The sequence below is a fragment of the Chinchilla lanigera genome, unplaced genomic scaffold (genome assembly GCF_000276665.1).
Source record: "Chinchilla lanigera isolate Chin_1 unplaced genomic scaffold, ChiLan1.0 scaffold00062, whole genome shotgun sequence".
Lineage (NCBI taxonomy): Eukaryota > Metazoa > Chordata > Mammalia > Rodentia > Chinchillidae > Chinchilla > Chinchilla lanigera.
The window spans coordinates 13,159,146-13,179,068 of NW_004955463.1; the positions used below are offsets into that span (position 1 = coordinate 13,159,146).

General features: G+C 38.6%; 1 protein-coding gene across 3 annotated transcripts in view; it reads right to left on the bottom strand.

Moving 5' to 3' along the window:
* Nucleotides 1–503: 503 nt before the first annotated feature.
* LOC106150063 overlaps nucleotides 504–19,923 on the bottom strand; it is a 173,882-nt gene continuing 154,462 nt past the window's right edge. For 2 of the 3 annotated variants that reach the window (XR_001236636.1, XM_013521499.1), the window contains 2 exons: nucleotides 4,367–4,601; nucleotides 504–3,888 (listed from right to left, as the gene is read on the bottom strand). Coding sequence is in view for 1 of the 3 variants with exons in the window: in XM_013521499.1 (XP_013376953.1) it covers nucleotides 4,567–4,601 (35 nt within the window). In the remaining 2 variants the exon portion in view is untranslated. Of the gene's footprint in view, nucleotides 3,889–4,366; nucleotides 4,602–8,684; nucleotides 8,799–19,923 lie in introns of all 3 variants that reach the window. The other variant, XR_001236635.1, reaches the window with a different exon arrangement.

Below are 19,923 nucleotides of genomic sequence, written 5' to 3' on the forward strand. Positions count from 1 at the left end.
ACCATCACTCCCTTTGTGTTCACCTCTTTTTGCATTAATTCACTTCCACATGCTATGAAAATTGGGTTCATTAGTTCACTCAAACAACAGAGGAGTACTTAGCATGTGTCAGGTGCCCTGCTTGTTCCAATAAGAGCTTTTCTAAAAAAATCAAAACTGAGCAAAATGTGGCTGTACTCTCTGAGAACCTGTAGTCTGGTCTTAGGCACTCCCATAGCAATAGCTCTGGAAAGCAAGGACTATAACTTACTTCTTTGTATGCTCCTTCCGCATCTGGCCCTGGCATCTATAGGACAATGGTAAATGTTTCAGCTTCCCATCACCATCACAAAATACCTTACATAATTTATAAAGAGAAAGTTTTATTTTGGCTCACAGTTTTGGTCCAGGCAGGAATGCATGGCAGAGCAAAACTACCCATCTCATTGCCAGGGCCCCAAAATCTCTTTCAAGGGCAAATGTCACCTAATCCTAACCCTAACCCCAAGACTTCCTGGTAGATCTCATCTCTTGAGGTTCCATCATCTGCCACTAGCACCACTCTGGGGAAAAACCCTTTAATTCAGGGGCCTCCGAAGATTACTTATCCAAACCATAGCAGTGTGAGGGGCAGAGACACCCTTCTTTACACACACATCATTCCTGTCTACGCCCTGCCAACCTGAGCCTCCCTGATCCTTGGGCACCTAGCCTTACCCTTTGACCCTGCCTTTGCGAGGTCTGATAATACCCCTCCAGGCTTTCTCTGTGACAAGTTGTGGTTTCTTATGCTTCTAGACTGAGTTCTCAGTCACGCATGACTGGAGGTACATATCTGGTTGTCTTGCAGCTGCTCATTTCTATCTCTGTGACAGCCACCACCATGGAGTTCTGTACTCTTCTGACTAGTCCTTCCCACTTTGACGACACCATGAGCATGGTGAGGGTGAGAAATGAACTTCTGCAGCCTTGTCATCCCCTTCCCCCCAACACCTGACACAAAGCCAGCCCTCCACTCTGAACTGCGCCCAGCAAAGAGCCACCTATGCACAGCAAGCTCTGGACACTAGCCCAGTCAGCATTTGAGGCTCACCCACACTCCATCCCTTGGCGGACCTTGGGTATGCTTCTTCCCACTGCTTCCCAGCACAAACCCGCAGTCCTAGGTATGCTTACCCCAGCCCTCCTCCACATTCTGGTTCCATTCATTTCTGTGCTTCCAAAGAGGCTCACCTTTCTAGACCCCACTCACTTTCCAGGCCCATCAAAAGCCTTGCTGCCCTCTCCCCACCCCATGCTGAATTTCCTGACCCCTGTTCTCTTCCTACTCAGCCTCCCATGCCGGCCTTCTCACAAACTGCCTCTGCTACCAGCTATGCATGGTGCCCCAACTTTCACACTGGTCATGGCACAGAAATCTTCCCATGTGGCACTGCCTTTGGGAGCAGATCATTCCTCAGTGGGGCAGGGCTGGGACCAAGTTCCAGCTCTACTGTTCATTGCCCTCATTGCCTTTGGTAAGTTATCTAACCTTGCTGTACTTCAGTTTCTTCATCTATAAAATGAGAACCAAACAGTACCTACCTAGGGTTACTGTAGAGATCAAATGGATTAGTTTACATAAAGCACTTGGGGTTCTGCAAACAGTAGCTGGTAAATGTGTTTATTATTAACATCATTGCTATAATTGTTACTATTATTACCAACATGTGTGCTCTGAGGTCCTCACTACTGAGCAAGCTGTTGACTAGAATTTAGCTTTCCTACATGATCTGTTATCAATCTTCTTATTAGATATGTTTCTCATTAAAAATTAATAAATTGACCTTCCAGAATTATCTATCAGTCTCTCCTAAGTTAGGTTAAAGTAAATCAATGCATGAGTCTAGTTCACTCCTGCAAATGCTAACAGTTAAATTTCTGAGGCAGGGGTTCTAGACCTTGGGGACCACACCAAGGTGCCACCAGCCTGGAGCTCTGCCTGTGCAGCCAGCAAGGCTTCCTGGGCCATATATACTTTGGGCTCCTATATACTTAGGTTTACCTCTTTATGTAAGTGACTTAAAATCTCCAAGCTCTAGTTTCCTGCACGGTGGAGAAAAGGTAGTAACACCTGCACCAAAGTGATGTCTGTAGAGACTGGATGAGATAAGGAACAGGAAGCACTTGAGCATGGCCTTGCACTTCGAGGTGCTCAGTATCATCACTCCAAGAGCTATTAGGTATTGGTGTATTTCACTATGTTCTTCACACAACAAAAAATTTAAACAAACTTTATTTTTGCAAAGCCCTCTCACATATGTAATCTACTTAGCATGATAACCACTCTCACCTAACAGAGAAGGGCGCTGGGAACAAATCAAAGTCACTTTATTGAACAGGAGTTTCTGGGGCCTGAAGGTACAGATAGGGAAAGAGGAGAAGTTGGTCAAAGAGTACAAAGCTTTAGCTAATAACTTCCGGAAACCTACGGTACAACACAGTAACGAGAGTTTGTAATCATGTATTGTATATTTGAAAATCGCTCAGAGTAAATCTGAAATGTTTTCAATGCACATACACACCCACAAAGATAATTATGCAAAGTGATAGTCACATTGATTAACTTGAACATGGTTATCATTTCACACTGTGTACATGTACCAAATAGCACGTTGTATATCACAAATAAACGCATTTTTTTCATTTACATCTTAATAAAACTAGAAAAGCTAAAGTCACTTTCTTAAGATCACACAGTTTATAAGTTACAAGGCTAGGTCTCAACCCTAGGGCTTCTCCCATGATCTAGTAATAATGACAATAAAAACTCTACTGTTTGTTTAATTATGCTTTAAAACTATTTTGAAATTTTGGCAATACTTTAGAGCCCCTTCCGTGTCCTGCTATCTGTCGCTGTACTAGTCACACTAATAAGGTGCCCAAGTGTTTAAAGCTCTGAATCATAAAACTCACCCATGTGCTCTACAGTGACTGCCCAATACGGGCCAGGAGTCCCAGAACTAATAGCATTCTCTGCATTGCTTTGTGCCTAGCCTTGGGGGTGATCCATCACTCCAGCAGCTCTTAATGAACAAGAGGGGCAGGTTGTGTCAGGAAGGACCAGCCTCAGACACCAAAGGCAGCACCTGAGGTGCTTCCCTTTGTTGTAATGGCTGCTTGTCTGTTCTTGTGCCATTAAGCAAGTTCATGATTCAAAGAAGCTTGGGGGAAAACAAGTTCACTTCTTAGTCACAGATCTGGTTGCCTGTTGTGCAGAGGAGCAGCTTAAACCAGAGAGTTTCCTTCCTGGAGAGTTTCCTTGTCTGGTTCCCCTGAAAGCACATGGCGGATGGCTATGGACCTGGATGCTAGAATCCTTGAGACCTGCTGAACTGTGCTGCCTCCCTATGCTCCAGCAAGCTGTCTCCACACAGACGCCATGCCAACCAAGATAGATTTCAACTCAGAAACAACATTCTCAATTGCCTCAAAGGCTTCTTAAACTGTATTCATCACAATCTCTGCACCTCACCCTCTGCCTGCTCCCAATAAAATGCCCTTTCCTCCTCATGTCTAACAATGATACCCTATTCTCAAGATGCCCCAGACTCAAGACCATATTTTATATTTGCATGTGTATTTGTATATATGTAACATTTCATTAGAAACATTTAAATGTGAAACAGACTCTACCATGGTCTACCACTGCCCTGTTAAGTGTAAACACATGAGCCTGGCCTTTCAAGCCCTCCCTCAACCACACACATCTCATCCGTCACTGCTGCCCCATGTGGGTCTCTTCTTCTGTGGGAATTCTGCATTGCTGTCCTTCTGTTCTGCATTGCCATTACCACATTCACATTTCCAAGATCTTGTTCACTGTAGCTCCTCATTTTTCCTTCTTTGTACAATGCAAACTCTACTGTTCTGAAAGAAAATAGATAAAACACAATGTCTTACATGCAGCCTGCCTGAGTTCACCCCAGGGTACAGAGGTGTCTCGGTGATGTGAAATACTTCCAGGTCTACTGAACTCTCTCCTAGTGTTGTCTCACAAGCAGCCAGTGAGCTCCTTGAGAACAAAGAGAGTGCAATGCATCTCTTTATCTCTCACTGCCTTTCAGCCAGCACTGAAGTCATCAAATGTCCATCAATGTCCACAGAGGAAAGGATGGCATAAGGCCAGCTCCTAATTCTCATAAGACAGACACTGTCTGAGAACCTGAAAACCTTTCTGCCCTTACTTCTTGGGTCCTTCAGTTGTACCGGCCATGCATCTCTTTCCTGCCTTTCTACCTAAGCCTGTTCAAATTGGCTCCTGTTATTTTTAGCCAAATAGTCCTCACTTAAGAAATGTGTATTTTAGTCTCAGGGTAACTCAAGTACCTACTGTGACAAAACTCACCAATGATCACACGATCAGCCTCCAAAGTGGCTCACAATCAATAAACCTGTGAGTGAACGCTACTTGGGTAGTGAATTAACTTAGGTCCTCAAGGTCGACGGCGAGGTCTCGGTGTCTTGAATCTAAGTCTCTTGACACGCAGGGCAGTGCTCTTCTCATGTCCTGTGTGCTCACAGATGTTGCTCATGACCAGTGTATGGTTATTTCTCTTCCAAAACTTCTTTTAAAGAAGTTCCTGAGAAGACAGCAAGAGTTAACACAGAGCACAGCTGGAAGGAGACACGAGCCAAATTTCCTCCTTCTCTCTCATGCTTATGTTTAAATAGCTCCCAAACCAGTGGGAGCAGAAAAGGAAGTGAGCATGAGCTTGAGGTGAAGGAAGATCTACAAAATACTTGTGCCCCAGTCCAAGATAAAGTGTGAGACTCATCCCTCTGCTAATTTCAGAGGCTCCTATTAGTCCTAATGACCATATCATATTACCCACTAACAATTACCTTTGTCAATACAAAGCTAGAAATGGTAGAATGCTCTGAGTGTCATTTCTATGTGTCAGACATTGTCTTTGGCATGAGGGACATGGCAGTGAACAAAACAGATAAAATCCTTGCCCTTGTAGGATTTATATTCTCATATAGGAGAACTAATAATGAAATAAGTAGGTAAAACATGCTTTATATCCAATGTTCATACATGCAAGAGTGAAGGATATAGAGGAAAGGACACTGGGGACATTAGTGGTAGCCAAAGGTCAGGGTGGACAGAGAAAGCTTCCCTGAGAATGCCACATGGGACCACAGACACCCTGAGAATGAAAGCAGGACTAAGAAAAGAATGAAAGAAAGAACGAGGAATGAAGGCAAAGAAGATTTCCAGTAGCTCCTGGAGGGCTGCCCAGGCTGGCTCCCTGGACTTTGCTCCTAATTGAGAGGATAGCAAGGACAGAGAGCTAGCAAGTCTCTCCTCTAAGGCAGACAAGGCACAGGACTGGCAGAACCTGTCATCAGCAAGCTGAAGTGGTGGCTCATAAATCCTTCTCAAGAGGTAAGGGTGAAATAAATCTAACACATGTGTTTAAATATGGTATGGTTTCTCTTTTATGAGAAGTCCAAATTATAATAAAGAGCAAAATAAAAGATAAATAACAGAAGTAAGGAGATAGATATTTCTCAAGCAGGGAAGAGGTCAAGAGATGGAGGGAGCGGAAGGGAACAAGATGAAAAAAGGAATTCAGATGTATCATGTACATGTCTCAACTCCCCACAGGAATGTAAACATTATGTGTTGCAAATATGTACTCATAAGAAAAGGAGGCAAACAACAGGAACGGAGGCCTCAAGGGCAGCTTTCCACTTCCGTAGCAGACTACTAAATTGCTTTGATTCCTTCTTTCTCATGTAGCTATCACACACACACACACACACACACACACACACACACACACACACACACACACGGTGTTTAGCAAAATAGCTGACAAGAAGACCTCTCTTACTGCTTTTGGAAACTCAGAGGCAAATTCTTAGGAATAAATGTTTAGATGGGCTGCTGTCTGAATGGTCTCTACCACAAGATCATAACTAAGGGTGGTTTCAACAGGTTACTTAAGGGATGAATCTGTTGGAGCCAAAGAAATTGGTTAGAAATTATGAGAAGAGCTATTTGAACACAAGCACTACGAAACACTTCCCCTAAAACCAAAGATAAAGGACATAATCCCATCAGATCAGCTAGCTATCCTCAGAGTAATCTTTTTCTGGAACTCAGCATGTCCCTGTGATGCAGTTTAGGAAGGTTCCACACACTGATGTGAAGTGACTGTGGCATCTCACCTCTCACCCATCCTTTGGATCAACATGGGCCTCCTTTTATTATATCTTCTATGGATTATATTTTCTATCGAAAAAACATGGACTTAGAGTAAAACCAATCTGGGTTCAGTCCCAGCCCTGTGTTTTACTGGAACTTGATTTAAGCTTTGTTTTCTCAATTCTCTTTTTCCCTATTATACAATCTCCTATACCTCCCACATATGCCCAGGGAAATATCTGGCCTTCTTGAGAATATCATTCTATTAGCTATGTAATGAGACCTTCTATGGGCTCTGGAGTTTCAGTGGCTGACCTAATGCTGTTTTCTAAGTGCTTACTGTATCTCCATCTATAATTTCCTCCTATAGGTTTTTAAAACCTTGTTATCTCAAGAAATTCATCTCATGGTCAACTAGCATACCATGTTCAGCAAGATGGACAATTCATTCTTTCTACTTCACCATCCTAGTTAATGTGGAGTTCAAGCAACCACATCTGTATTTTAGAAAGAAGAAAGGGCAGAAGAACCAGAAAAGTTCCTCCAAGTTGCATCCGTTTCCTTCAGGAAGCTTATTCAGCAGCCCACAGAGTCCTTACATTTACATTTCACTAGCTAGAATTCAGTTACAAGGTAGAGATCACTGCATGATACAGCAAATATGCCTCATAAAAATGAGGACCTGTTATTAAGGAGGAAGCAAGGAATAGATATGTTGATAGGTCACCAATGGTCTCCACCACAAGATTGTAACAAAGGGCGAAATGCAACCATAAGGTGGCTATGGTTGCCCACATGTGGATCACACAGGGTGAGGAATTCACACCCTCCTGCTCTCTTGTGTTTGTGCCCTTGCCCATGCTAATCACCTACCTGGAGGTTCTTCTGTCCTTCTTTACCTAGAGCTATGCTTTCTCAGAGACACAGTATAACTAATACAGTACTTTGAGAAAATCACCCCATCCAATGCCCACTTCTCCCCACCCCCACCCCCACCATCACTCCACATTTTTGTTTTTGGGAGCACTTTGAACACTTCTTAAAATAAGACCTTTACTGCTTTACAGGAATAAGAATACATCCATGAGCTACACTAAGAACTATCCATTTATTTACTAATATTATTTTTCTTCCCCACCCATGTCTTTGTTACTATTCATTATCTATCTCCCAATCCTTTGCTCTTTGAGCTTTTCAGGGGCATTCAAGGTAGGTCAGCATTGAGTTCTACTGATGGTCTATAAAGTTGAAGAGGATTCTGATCATGGATCTATTATATTGAAAGTTCAAAGCCATAATGAGCCTAATAAGTCAGTACAGCATCAAGATGTCTTAACTTACTCTCAAGAAATAGTTTATATTCAGAGACTATGCTTTCCAATGTCCCTAACTCTAAGAAATTATGGGGTTCTCCTTGGAAGACACCATGATAAAGATTATGGCAAGGCATAAAAACACTGCAGCCTTTATAAGGTATGCATGGAGTTCATGATTTATGGGAATTCTTATGTCACACTGAGACAGCTTTTCCTACCTTGGCCTTCAAAGCTATTCTCCTCTGATTGGAACAGATCACTAAGAAAGACATCAGCCAGGAAATAGTAGTTGGAACACAGGCTTCCCTTCCATAAGCCCTTCTATACTAAATGGTCTCTAGTGTCTCTTGGCTTCACTTCCTGGATGAGGGCTATGAAAAGGATGTGGGCAGGGATGGGAAATATATGGATGAGCTGGCTATAAACATCCCACAAAGAAAAGCCAAGAAGTAGGAAGGAGGAATTCCCTGAGATAAGGCCCAAAGCCAGGGAGGACAAACCACTTCTTATGGGGCAATTATAAAATTTCAAATAAACTTCAAGGTTTATCTCCCTTTTATTATCCTACTTCTTTAGCAAAGACATGTTTAGATATTCCTTACTTATCTTTATGACCTACACAGTACAAAGGAAAAGGTCTTGGGTCAATACTTGATGCAGGGGTTTAAAAGGAAATAGTTTCTTCTCCCTCCTTCCCATCCCCCAGGTCAAGATACAGTACTGTAGTAGCTGAAATGATAATTACTGCAGAGACAAGGATTTACTTTTCCTAAGATAAAATTCTCAGTGTAAGAAAAGTGACATAAAATTTCCTGACAAAGAACTAATGAGGCTACAAAGGAAAATACTTAGTATTTTGAGTCAAAAAACAGGGTTTGAACTCTTGTCCTGACGCTGAGCAACCAAAAACCAGCCCCTTGACCTTCCTGCACATCAGCTTTTGGGGGCTAAAAAATAGAGATAATAGAATCTACTTCATAGTCATGTCATAAAACTGAATGAGATTTAAATTGCATATAAAAATAGCCAATGTTATTTAACAGTAGATATACTTATAAATGCTTTTTTGAACCTGACTCAAATGCTGGAAGAGCAAATGCCAGAACAAAGACTGTGTTTGTCAGCTTTCCTTCACTGTGACCAAAAGATCTGAGAAAAACAACTAAAAGGAGAAAAGCTCTAGCTTGGCTCACAGTTTCAGAGGTTTCAGTCCATGGTCACCCAACTCCATTGTTTCTGGGTGTGTAGCGAGGCAGAACATCATGGCAGAAGAGCACAGTGGAACAAAGATTCTCACATTTTGGCAGCTACAAAGCAGAGAGAGGGAGGCCAGATTTAGTTCCCAAGGTCATGCCATCATGACCAACTGTCTTCAACTAGACTCCAAATTTCCAAGTACCTCCCAATAATGCCATCAAATTATTAATCCATCAATGGACTTAATCCACTGATAAAGTTAGAGTGTTCATGGTCCACTTACCTTCCAAAAGCCCATCAGCTTATAAACCAAGTCTTTAGCACATGAGTTTGGGGCAACTTGTATATTTAATCTGTTACAAAAACTTTTGTGTTCCTTCCCTACAGTTAGATGTTTTTCCCTCTATAGACCATCAGCCTCTCTTCCACTCATCCCACATACTAAATTACAAGAAGCATTTACTCCTAAACACTTGAAGATATTGGCATAATTTGCAAATTTTTATCAACAGATTTTATTGAATACCTAATTGTAAAGAACTCTATCCCAAGCATTGCCAGGGTGGTGGGAGGGGTCAACTAAATGAGATCTGCTGTCCTCTGGAGCTTACAATTATTTTTGAGGGACAAGACAAAATTACTACAGATGGTCAGAGCCAATATGGAGATTCTGCCCATTGCCGAGTATGTCTATCCATTTATACATCCAGGAACTAAAGGAAAACCTGCCACAAGGGTTTGCACACCCATCTAGATCTCTATGAGATGAATTAACGCCAAGACTTCATTAATCATTTGATGACCAGAATCTTCCACTTTGACTAATGGATCACAGTAGCACTTGGGAGCCCTAATTTCAATTCAGAGCTAATTTAGGATCTAGTAATCACTGAAAAGTGAAGATTTCCTTTCCCACAGGTACAGTACATCCCAGTAAATGCATCAAAGGCACCTTTAGAGAAGACAGGAGGAAAATATACAGAATGGAGCTGCAGCAATACTGCATGTTCTCTCTCAAGGGTCCAATGTCCCTTAAGCCAGAGAACTCAGGGTCTGTGATCTGGCTTAGGCCTGGACACTATGTAAGTGGCTCAGGCTCTCCATTGTGCCCAATCAAATTAAGATCCTAGGGATCAGACCAGAGTGCATCTATCACACAGAAGAAATGATATTCTAGATGTGCCTATCTATTCCTAGGGACACTAATCAATTAGGTTCTGCAAAGATCCCAGCAGGTCATCCTCTTTTCCTCCTTGGTCCTGCTGCCCTTTACAGTAATTATCTCTAGCAGGTCAGACATACTCCTTGGCCACTAACTCTCCAGAGTCTTCATGGAAGTCAGGGAGCAAATCTAGTAGCAGCATCTCTTCATGCACACAAAGCCACTATCTTACCCTTCAAAGATGCTGATGCTTATATCAACAATGTAGCTCTCCATTTTTCTCCTTAAGGCCACTTGAAGGAAATAGTGAGGATGGAGATGGAGAAAAGGATGTACAGTTTGCATATAATAAATCCACTCTAATATTTCTATCTTGTCAGACCTCAGGGATCAATCTTCTACACTATGTCTCAACTTCACTAAATATAGTCCATTACTGAGTCAAAGCATTAGTCAACCAATCAGACAAAGTAATTTTCAGAGCCACTTCTAACATTAACTCCATTATCTCCAGTAAGTGCAGAGACATAGTCAACTAGGCTTGATTCCATTTTATCTTCTGTTCTCTTGCTTAACACTTAGAGACTCCATTCCTACACATGTTCCTCCCCATGTATGCTCACTCAAGTTAACAATGTCTTACATTCATTTTGTAATATATGTTTTTTCAGGTCCACACATCGGCAACAAAGGAAAGCTACAAGGATTGAGGAAAACAGACATCCCTTTGCAAGCCACCTGCTCCAGTAAGTTTATTACTGGGTCTTTTAACAAAGGGAAACTGATCCAGTTACTTCCCCTAACAAGGGAGGCTTACAGACAATGGCTGTTCAAGATTCTGTATTGCAAAGAAGTCAAGTAGAGACTTGGTATGGCTGTGACTTCAAATTATGTCGTAATTCTACAACACATACAACTACATTCCAGGTTTAATTTTTACCAAGACCAATCCTGTACATAGAAAGAGATTGTTCTGGGATGGATATAGAAGCATACTTGTCTAAACATTCGAGTTGAAAATTTAAAGATGTGAATTTGTCATCATGGGCTATATGACACAATTACAAGTGGAAATAACCTTTGAACAGCAGAATCCTTGTAATTATTATTGTTATTGCCATGCTATTCAAGGACAGAATCTACTCAGTCCTAAAGGCATTGGTGTAATAAGCACTTTACTATAAACAACTATAGGTGACAATTTATCATATTACCACTGCATACTATGGATTAGTAGTAACCCATTGCTATTAGCAAGGAGCTCCACATTGATTCAAGGCTAGAGGAAAGAACTAAAGCAAGCCCAGGCATTTTGACTGTCTTTTACTATGACTACTTCCATTACCAAGTACTATACTAGTGCGCAATCAAGAAAATGCACCACAGTTAGTAAACAAAAGAAAAATCTTACTATAGGTAAATGGTGACACAAGTACTTAAGTGCTGGCAAAACAAAAGAGAAACATTGAGCTATTGCAGAAATAAAACTGGAGGAAGTAGTTGTCACAGGTAGGACCTGGAGACAAACTGAAGAGGTAGGGTTATCAGAATGAGAATCATAGAGTAAAAGCCTCAAAAATGAGGAGTTTGTATCATTGAGGACAAGCTACACTTGGATGCTACTAGCTCCTCAGGAGCTCGTAAGAGGAATTCCTGAAAGCCAGAAGTAAGGCCTCAGAAGGAGGGGAATTGCACAACTTCTAGTGGTACCCCAAAGGGGTCAGAATAGGGCTGATTCTGGGAATATTGAAAGGAGCTAAAGAGCAGAGCTCAAGGTTTTTACCTACTTTCTCTTCCAATAGATTGAAGACATAGGGGTAGGCAGAGAGTTCATGAACAAAAACCAAATTGCACATGAAACACTTGAAAGAATCAACAACTGGGATCTCATCCTACTGAAAAGTTTCTGCACATCTAAAGAAATCACCAACAAAATAAAAAGAAAACCCACAAACTTGGAAAAAAATTTAGCTGATTGTCCCTCAGACAAAGGGCTTCTATCTAGAACATATAAAGAATTAAAAAATACCAGCCCCTCCAAATTCAAAGACCCAATCCAAAAATGGGCAGCTGAGATGAATACATACTTCTCAGACAAGGAGATACAAATGGCCAATAAATATATGAGAAAATGTTCAACATCATTAGTCATACGAGAAATGCAAATTAAAACAACACTGAGATTCCACCTTACCCCAGTAAGAATGGCTAGCATTAAGAAATCAACCAATAACAAATGCTGGCGAGATTGTGGAGAAATAGGAACCCTTCTCCACTGCTGATGGGAATGCAGACTGGTGAAACCACTGTGGAAATCAGTTTGGAGATTCCTCTGAAAACTAGGTCTACAGGTCCCATTCAACCCAGCTATCCCCCTGCTGGGTATTTCCCCAGAAGATCTAAAAACATCATATCACAGTGATATATGTGCACCTATGTTCATAGCAGCACAATTTGTAATTGCTAAAATGTGGAAGCAACCCAAATGTCCATTCACCGAGAATTGGATAAGAAAATTGTGGTACTTTTATATGACAGAATATTACTCAGCTGTAAAGAAAGATAAACTCGAGGCTTTTATAGGTAAATGGTCACAACTAGAGACCATACTCATAAGTGAAATAAATCAAACATACATGTGCAAGCACCACACTGTTTCACTAGTGTAAAACCTGAAAGAGTTAATTTAAACTAGGAGATATGATAGACATTGTGAATTGATAGGAAAGCACTCAAGGGTAAAGGGCAACTGGGATGTGGGAAAAGAGAAGGGAAAGAAGGAGAAAGTTTGTATGTATGTATATGCAGGATAGTTAACATGGCTGCTCTACTGTCTTATATTTCTTTGCTGAAAGAAACTGTCAATGAGTCCTTGGTTGATCAGCATTGCATGTCTATATCTGTTTTCATGAGAAACCACTTTGAAGATATCAATATGTAATACAACAAGCATTATTAATTCCCTACCACTTTGTTTGTAACTCCGTACTGTCTGTACTGTTCTTTTGCTCTTTTGTAAAATGTTGTCTGTCTGTTAATGTTTTCCTCCTTTTATTTTTAAAATTAAAAAAAAAAAAGAGCAGAGCTCATTTCTGCCTCCAGAGTGGAACATTCTCAACAAGCACTGCTGAAAGGTACAGAAGTAAATAAGAAAGCAGTTCTTTCCTCTGTCCTTTCATCTCCTCCTAGAGTCTCTGGTTGCAGAACGTACAAGAGTCCAAACAACACAAAAGAATGATTATTCGCAGACTTTCAGCATTGATATCACAGAACAGAAAATATGGGTGTACTTGGAAGTAAAGGCAATAGCCTGATAATCAATACACATATATCCCACTAAAACCAGCTTTTACAAACAGAAAATCTGTATGTTCTGACCATTAAATACTTTTAAGCAGAAGTCAAAAATCTTCTTCCAGTATAGCCTACAAATCCAGATGAGCTCACTAACAGGTAACTCTTATCAATTATCCAAGGAAGAAATTATTCCAATTATACAGTGTCTCCATATTGCAAAAAGTTACCAAATTGATTCTGTCTGCAATTGGTGTGTAAGAATTCTGTCACTAATTTAAGTAGTTAACATTGATGTGTTACCAGAAAGGACTATGGCAGTCACATAGAGACTTGAGTTGAAGTTGTGTACCGAACCCACTTTGTGTTCATAAGAAACAGGAACATAACTGGAGAAAATTTTTAAATATTCAATATTTTAACTTTTCATAAAGTTTGAGACTTCAAAGTATCAACAAAGGATATTGAAAATGTATTGTCTTCTTATGACTATGAAAGATCTGATATCTTAATTTTCTGTATTTAAAGCTGTGTGAATTAGAAATACCTTTATAAATATATAGCTAACTAAAGGTTAATGGTAAAATGAATAACTCAGTGGTATGATTCAATAATTAAGTTTTATTTTCTAGATATAGTTTATTGTATCAAATTTATATATTACCTTATTACAGCATAATGGTAAATGCTCTAAAAGAATATTTAAGCTACTTCAGTTCTAGTACTTCTCCCTCACCACCCCCCCAGGACGTAACAGAACACTGTAACCTTACACCAACCTTGTGTGGAAATCTTGCTTAATAAATATTGTGCCTTATTTTGTTAAATCATTTTGTTGAAATCCAATTCTATATTTTGGAAAAGTAACAGTGTTTTCTTCATAATTAACAAGAATTTAGATTTTTTTAAAATATCAAATCCTCATTTTATATTTGCCTGTTACTTGTTGTATCATTGTTTATCTGTTTATTGCATTTATTCAATACATGAATCTGTAAATTACAATGTCTCCTTAGCTCACAGTATGAAGGTAGCATATACTTTTTATCAAACTCAACAAGGCTAACACAAAAGAAAAAGTTCACTCATATCTTATTTGTGAACATAGATGGAAAAATCCTAAACAAAGTACTAGCTAAATGAATCCAACAATGTATAAAAATAATAAATATTACTAAATTGGATGTATTCCAGGAATACAATGTTGGTTAAATATTGGAAAATCAATTAGTATAATTCAACACATTAACATACTAAAGATAACATCATGTGGGCATCTCAACAGGTGAAGAAAAACTTGATAAAATTAATATTCATTCATAAATTCTTAAGGCACTTTTAGTGCCAATAAATAGAAATTATTTTCTTGGTATAATAAAGTTTATCATTAAATTACAGAAAGTATTTATTACTTAAATTTGCATTACTACAATGAAATATTTGAGGCAAATAAGTCTATAAAAAGAAAAGTTTTATTTAGCTCATAATTTTGAAGATTCAAGTCCAAGACTGGACAACCACACTGGTTCTATGTCTGCTGAGGGTGACGTATCTTGGCGGGAACAAACTGAGAACTGAGCAATCTTATACTAAGGCAGTAAGCAGAAGGAGGGAAGGAGGGTGAACCTTATAATTCCTTTTGAAGTCGGGCCCTCAATGGCTAAAGGACCTCCACTAGGCCTCTTTTTTAAAGGTACACCTCATCTTCAGTATTGCCACCCTGGAGATCAAACCATTAATATTAACATATGGACCTTTGTGGGATATTGCCTGTAGTCAAACCATAGCAACAATGCAGTACTTCAAGGTAATACTGAAAGTTTTCCATTTGAGATATGGAACAAATAAAAGTTTCTCCTATTACAATTTTATTACTATCTCTCTCTTCTAGTAGAGGTTCCAGCCTATGCAATAAGACAAAACACAGAAATAAAAAAGATATTGAATAGAAAAGAAGGAATAATATTGTTATGATTGTGCATGTGCAAAATCTTAAGAGAATCCACAGATAAATCACAATAAAGTAAATCATTATTAAAAATTCAAGTAGGAAATAATGGGTAGTACTCTAGGATAAGGAATAGTAGTTTGCGTTGAATTAACAGTTCTTCAAATAAAAAATTTTATAAAATATTTTCAAAATCTAACGATATCAAAAGTATTAGAGTCCTAAAAGAGAAAACAAAGCAATCAAAAACTGGTAAGAAGCCAAACCTTGAAAGAAGGAAACTGCCCTATGTATATTTTTGCCCAAGGATACTCTATGGTTTACATGGCAAGAGACAGCTAAAAATAAGCAGAAAGCTTCTAGCTTACTGGCTCAATAAGTTAAGAAATGGACTTCCATAGCAGCTGTACAGTAAGTGGTGAAATCTTAGAAAAGAGTAAGTCATGAGATGATCCCCAAGATCTACAAAAAATCCCACCCAAATCCTTGGTAAATCCGTGAACTGCATATATGAGAGAAATTCTAGGGAGACCAATGGTCAATAACAGCTGTAAAAATGAAACAATTGCCCAAGGATTTCACATGTTGCCTGTTACAAGGGAGACAGCTCAAATTTGAGCCCAGCCAAGTTAACTACTGATAGAACAAAAATAAATATTCCTCAAAGGAAGATAACAAAACCCAGAGTCTCACCAATAATGTCTAGTATATATAATCAAAAATTATTAGACACAGTGGACATAAAACTGTGATCTAAAGTCAAGAAAAAAATGAAAAGTATTGCCTAAAGAAACCAAACTCTACATGATTCAGATGATGGCATTAGCAGACGAGAGCTTGCAGAAACCATTATAAATATGGTCAAGGGCTTTAAGAAACTAATATTATAATAAATGAATAGATAGGAATCTCAGCTGAGAAATAAAAATTATAGAAAAGGACAAATATAAATTTTAGAATTAAAAATTACACTATCTGAAATGGAAATGTAATTATATAACCTTTAGCAGCACATTAGCAACAAAAGAAGATTGGGTAAGCAAGCTTGCTAATAAACCATTAGAAAGTATCCAATCTGAACAAAACAGAAGATAAAGAACTTTTAAGAAAGGAACAGAACTTCAATGACCCGCAGGACAATAATGAACACTCTAATCTACATCTATTTAGAGTCCCAGGATGTAAGGAAAGAGTGAGGAAGAATAAGTATTTAAGAAAAAATACAGTCAAATTGCTCCAAACTTATATGAAAAACATAAGGTTTATAGTTAAGTATCTCATTATTAAAAAATCAAAGTTAAAGGACAATGGAAAGATATCTCTAAAGGGACAAAAGTAAAATTAAGCTATCATCCCATAAGTCTATATCAAATAATATTTTTCAAAAATAATGATTTAGAAGAAAAGCAAACCTCCACATATATGAGCACCTGGCAGGTAATAAAAGTATCAATGCAGACTAATGTGGGATGGATGCACTGGTTGATAAATGATCTAAGATGACTACACTCTCATTGGGAAAAAGACAAATTTGAGCCTTAACTCGGGTCATATGAAAAAATTCAGGTTGATTAAAAACTACAATATGAAAAGCAAAACCATAAGGATAGTTAAGCAGGATACAGGACCATGAGATGCAGATTTTTCACTGAGGTGCCTTAGGACACTGCATAAAACTCATAATGGTGCCATGGGATATTTTAAATTTTTGAGGAAAACACAAGGATATTTTGCACCTGCCAGACACTGCGTGAATGACTAGCTCTAGATAGTTTCAACATTAAATCAAGCTACAGTCCTTTCAGTGGCATTGTATCTTTGCAATCTAGGTTTTCAGCAGTTGCTGTAATAAAAACAAATATGTTCTCTGCAAAAATCAATATAAGACAGGAAATGACCGTGGTAATATCCAATCCCATTTCAAGGTTTGAGAAGTTGTACAATGCTCAATAGGTATGTGTATCCCTTTAGTAAGTAATTGTGGTTATTTAGAGATCAAAATGTTTCATGTACATGTTATTTTATATATTTTTAAATGATCACTAAATTGTTAGAAGTTAAATGCTAAAGAAATGTGAAAAGAAAACTATTACAGCTTGTATTTAGATCCCCTCCCCGCAAAGCTTCATGTGCTCATTAGTAGGGCTTTTCAGAGCTGGTTGGATCTAGTGTGTGTAACAATGGTGTTAAGGGTGTGTGGCACTAAATTAGTGCACTGATTGGAATTAGTATAGTTCTGGATGTGGCTCAATGGATTTACTGAAGAGAGAAGCCCCACCCTACATGTGAGTAGCACTACCCTAAGGGCTTACAGCCTGGATGGAATAAAAGAGAAAGGGAGCCGGCGGCTGTTGCTACTTGCTGCCTTCTGCTTGCCACGTCATGGACTGTTATTCCCCTGTGATGCCCCCTGTCATGCAGCCCTGCTTTGGAACCAGCCAACCGAAACCTCTACAAACTGTGAACTGAAATAAAGAGGAGGAGGGTATTTTGTCTCAGCAACAAGAAAAGTAACTAAGACAATCACTAACTACCAATAAATGGAAGTGTTGAATATTCCTTTTGCCCCTGGCACACCATAAAGGAGTAACTGATACACGTGGGCATTATGAAGTAAGAAAATTAAGGATTTTGATCTTGTAGAACATATATGTGACTTCAGTGTAGAAAGGAATTTCTTAATGAGGAGACATAAAGATTGATCATAAAGGAAATAAATATTAATTCAAATTCCTCAAAATTAAGACTTTCTAAAGTCATCAAATGATACCACAAAGTGCTAGAAAGGCAAGTCACAGAGGATAAAGATGTAAATAGTGAATGAAACAATGAACTTATTCCAGAACATATAAAAATTTCTACAGATCAGTAAGATAAAGACAGCCTTACAGAAAAATGGGCAAGAGTCTTAGACCCATCACAAAATAGGAAATCTCTACGGTAAATAAACTTATGAAAAGTATTCAATCCCATTAGAAATCTAGAAAATGTAAATTAAAACCATAAAAACATAAAATTCCTAGAAGAAAGTATAAGAAAAATCTTCCTGGCTTTGGGGAAGCAAAAATGCTTTAAGACACAAAAAGGTCAAACCTTCAAAAAATTGATAAATTGAACTTCATCAAAATTCTAAACTTTTTTCCAAAGATACTATTAAGGAAATGAGACTATAAGACATGAACTGGAAGAAAGTATTTGCAACACACAAATCTGAGAAAGAACTTGCATATAGAATAAAGAACTCCTCTTAACAATTCCATTTTAAATGAATGACTCAATTTAAAACTGGGTAAAACATTTAAAGAAGTTCTTCTTCCAAAGAAAACATGTAGATGACCAATAAGCACACGAAAAGATGTACAACATCATTAACTACCATTTTGCATTATTTAAGTATAAATTAAAATATGAGATATCATACACACATATACACACAAAAAAATAGCTAAAATTTTAAAAGACCAATTATACTATCTGTTGGCAACCAGAACTCTCATGAACTGCTGAAATGTAGTGTAATTGGTAAAACCATTCTGGAAGGCTGTTAGTGGTGCCTTATAGTTAAAATCACACCTACCCTACAACTCAACAATGCCAGTCCAACACAGTGATCCATGAGAAATGAAACGTATACCCAAAAAAGACTCGTATTAAGAAGATTCATTCACAATTAGATTGTGAATCCAAAAACTGGATTCATTCCAAACGTCTATCAAGAGGACATTGGGAATACTGTGATGCATTTATGCAGTGGAATACTATGAAACAACAAAAAGGAAAAATCACTCAGACTGCATCTATGTGGATGCATCACAAAAGCATTCTGCTAAGTGAAAGAAGCCAAACACACACACTAAAAAAAAGAATTCTACTTTAATCCATTAATTTAACATCAGGCAAAAACAGAACTATAATGACAGGCAGAAGAACACTGATGGGGAAAGGGACTGCCCATAAATGGGCATGAGGTGACTTACTGGGGTGATGGAAATGTTGTATACCTTGATGGTGGTGGTGATTGCATGACAGTATATGGTAGTCAAAACTCACTGAACTGTACACATCACATGGAAGAATACTTTATCGTATACATTGCACATCAATAATTTTAGATTTTTGAGTCAGGCATGGCAGTGCATACCTGTAATCCCAGCACTCAGGAGGCTGAGGCAGGAAGATCACCACAAGCTCAAGGCCAGCCTGGACTACATAATGAATTCAAGTCCAGCCTGAACTACAAAGCAAGACCCTATCTCCAAAAAAATTCCAACAACAATAACAGCAGCAGCAACAACAATAATAATAATAGATTTTTCAACATATTTAATTTTAGGATTTAATTTATTATTTTGAGAATTATTCATATTTTTAATAAGATCAGATGTTTTCATTTGTTATGTTTCGCTCCTTTTTCTAGTTTATTAGTACATGTGTGCAGTATGTAATGTTTCCATTCCTTGTGCAGAGTTGTGCACGTGCATAGCACATCTCCGTTCCTTTTTTCACCTCTTTCCCCTCCCCTGGCCCTCCCTCCATCTCTTGATCCCCTTCCCCTTTGAGAATGATTTCTCTTCCCACTTTGTATTACCTAGCTTTTATTTTTCTCTGTATTTATATTCTGTGTTTCTCCTGTCTAATTAAGGAATAAAAACCACAATAAACAAATGGCAAAATTTTAAGTCTATCAATATCAAATGCTGACAAAGATAAAGAACTGCAGGAGCAGTTGCAGATTGGGTTCTCAGGAAGCAAACTCTGAGTTGCCTGCTTCTTAAGAACTGACTCCCATGAAAGGAAGGAGGAAGAAGAAGAGGAGCTAAGGTATAGACCA